The following is a 3021-nucleotide window of genomic DNA, read 5'->3' on the forward strand; positions in this document are numbered from 1 at the left end:
AAATCTTACCAACGAATCTATGAATTTTTGTTGCTTTGAAGGGATGTGTTCACGTGTTATAGTGTGTGTATGTGTGTGATTGAAGGGGTGGTGTGTATGTGTGTGATTGAAGGGGTGGTGTGTTCACGTGATATAGTGTGTGTGATAGTGTGTGTGAGTGTGTGTTAGAGAGAGAGTGTGAAATAGTGTGTGTGTGAGAGAGAGAACAAAATCCCACGTCGAAAAAGGGTTTTGACTAACTGGAAAATGAGGGTTGAAAAGGGAGGGGGAGTGGGAGCTTGAGATCTATGCACAGCCGTCTCTGGCAGGGCGTCCTGGGGGCAACCCGGATTGTGGACCAAGCCGTTCAACTGATCGTAACTGCAGGCCATGCTCTTCTTTGCCATCCTCGTCGTCATACTGTCGCTGATCGTGCCCTAGCAGCATGAATCCGTAATCTTCATCGTCGTCGTTCCTTCAACGACACCACCCCTGCACTGCGTTTGCGGCTGCTATAAGCAGTTCATGCTCTTCTTTGTCATCCCCGTCGTCATACCGCTGATCATGCCCTAGCAGCTTGAATCCGTAATCTTCATCGTCGTCGTTCCTTCAACGACGCTGCGTTTGATGGAAGAGGACAAGGGTAGCCGAGGAGTTGAGCTGTTTTACGATGCCGTAGCCCCGCACGCCTCGAAAGTCACCGGTGCCACTCACGACGGCGATCTCGTTGGTGCTGGCGTTGTTGAGGCCCTGCAGGCTGATGGTGTCGTTGAGGGACCCATCGTCATAAGAGAGAACATCCACCTCCACGCCGTGGGCACCTAAGGTGTAGCCGACCTGGATGAAGCCCAAAGGATACGTCAATGCCCTCTGTCATGTTGAAGTCGATGTCCAGGATGAGAACGCCCAGATCCTGGCCGCTCAGCTCTACCTTCACGTAGGGGGCACCGCGGCCACGGCACACATAAACGTTACGCATGGAACCTCTCTCTTCCTCTATATGTGTGAACTTTTTGAGCTATTTTTAGGACGCTATTTTGATAATTTAATTTGATTTACATGATCGATTGATCTTTTTGAACTATTTTTAAAAAAATTATTTTCATAATATAATTTTATTTACATGTCACGTGATTTTTTTTCCTTTCATGTTTGTGAAGTTATTTTGATAATTTAATTTGATTTACATGATCGATTGACCTTTTGGAGCTATTTTTAAAAATTTATTTTCATAATTTAATTATATTTACATGTCACGTGATTTTTTTTCCTTTCATGTTTTTTCAAGGATATTATTTTAACCAAGGTAAAGGTTCTTAGAAGAGTGATACCATGTGAAAACTTGGGCAACACTAATGCAAGGCAGAATGTTCTCAGAAGAGTGATACCATGTAAAAACTATGAAAGCTTGAGCAACATTAATGCAATACAGAAAATGCAGGAAAAACAAGAGAGTTGATTAGGGACCCAAGTTGGGTGATTTATACAAGGTTACAAACGGTTTGAACCGTTGGTGACAGTTTGTTACTCTCAACCTAATCTACCGTGAAGTAAATTTTAATATAAGGTGGACAAAAGTCAAACCTTAGCAGAAGACTGGGCTAGTGATCAATGTTGACACGGAAAACGCGCTGTTGAATCGGCAGAAGACTGGGCTAGTGATCAATGTTGACACGATTGCGCGCTGTTGAATCGGTGGAAAACGCGGCGTTAGACCAGATCTTGGCTAAAGAATTGCTGCTCTCTGTTTTCCTAGTTGCTATTATTGTGTGTTGTAGGCCATGGAGGATTGCGCCCACCTGACCCTCGCATGGCTCTTGCGATCAACTTCAGCTCTTTGCATAACCATAGGCGTTCTATTTCTAATCCACCCTTGCCCAGCTTTGGGCGAACAAGCCGTAACTGATTATGTGTATGGCTTCTGCAACACGGCCACTTTCACCAGCAACAGCACCTTCGCCCACAACCTCAACGCAGTGGTGGGCGCTCTCACCCAACAGGCCTCCAGAACCTTGTACTCAAATGTCACAGTAACCTCTGGTTCTTCCAAGGATTCCTATGTTTATGGCATGTACCAGTGCCGGGGGGACGTCTCCCTGTCCGAATGCTCTTCCTGTGTTTCGTATGCTCTACTGACGAATCCTGTATGTGGCTCGGCAATAGGACTGCGAGTGCAATATAAGGGCTGCTACGTGCGCTACGAGAGCTACAACTTCCTAAATGTTGCGGAAGAGACTCTGGTGCATTTGAATTGCTCCACCACGCAGCAAACCAACTCTCTTTTCCAAGCCAATGTAGCGACCGTGCTCAACGACACAGCCGAGGCTGCTCCTGCACACGCTGTCTTTGGCTACAATGCGTCCAGCGTGGGAAAAGGCGGTAGCAGAGCCTATGCACTAGCCCAGTGTGTGGGCTATCTCTCCTCCTCACAGTGCGCGAGCTGCCTCTCTCAGGTCTCCGACTACAATATTGTGTGCAATAATTCTGAGTCCGGCGAGGTCTACTTTGTCACCTGCTACTACCTCTTCGATCATACATCCTTCCTCTTCACCAGCAGCACAACACCACCACCAGCATCACCTCTCTCCGATCACCAGCTCTCACCCCCACACAAGATAGATAGATAAGTACTTACAAGTACTTTAGATATAGATATGGAAATAAAGTATTGTGAAATGAATAATGCTCATGTAGACCGGATTGTTGTAATAGCGTCAACTACTTTGCTGAATATCTCCGTTATCTTTTTAAGGCACCTGCCTCTTACTTCTGCAGTCATTCAACCTTAACGTGTATGGGAAAGTCATTAACTTGAGTTGTAACATTAGGAGGAGCTGCTCTATTGGACCACGGCCTGGACCACGGCCTGCTTCTCAGTCTTGGTTGGATGTGTGAAATAAGTTCATATGTATACGCCATTTTCCAAAGATTATCACAGAAGATCTCTCCAGTTATTTGATGTAAGCTTGACATTTGATCTCTTCTCTACGTTACTCTTTTGCTTCCTTGGTGCATGTGCTTGAACGAGTGTGCATGTAGTTG

At 45.8% G+C, this 3021-nt stretch overlaps 1 protein-coding gene across 1 annotated transcript; it reads left to right on the forward strand.

Moving 5' to 3' along the window:
- The first annotated feature begins 1692 nt into the window (after positions 1-1692).
- On the forward strand, positions 1693-2712 carry LOC147618240 (plasmodesmata-located protein 5-like). Its single transcript, XM_086775117.1, has one exon. It carries the CDS (start codon positions 1761-1763, stop codon positions 2604-2606), a length of 846 nt encoding a protein of 281 aa, XP_086631243.1. The 5' UTR covers positions 1693-1760; the 3' UTR covers positions 2607-2712.
- Positions 2713-3021: the final 309 nt, after the last annotated feature.

The sequence above is a fragment of the Cibotium barometz genome, chromosome 35 (assembly GCF_041138505.1).
Source record: "Cibotium barometz isolate CiBa-2024 chromosome 35, ASM4113850v1, whole genome shotgun sequence".
NCBI classification, from domain to species: Eukaryota; Viridiplantae; Streptophyta; class Polypodiopsida; order Cyatheales; family Cibotiaceae; genus Cibotium; species Cibotium barometz.

What these genes read in the sequence shown, in the direction of transcription:
- LOC147618240 (XM_086775117.1), top strand. Translation starts at nt 1,761, where the DNA reads ATGGAGGATTGCGCCCACCTGACCCTCGCATGGCTCTTGCGATCAACT.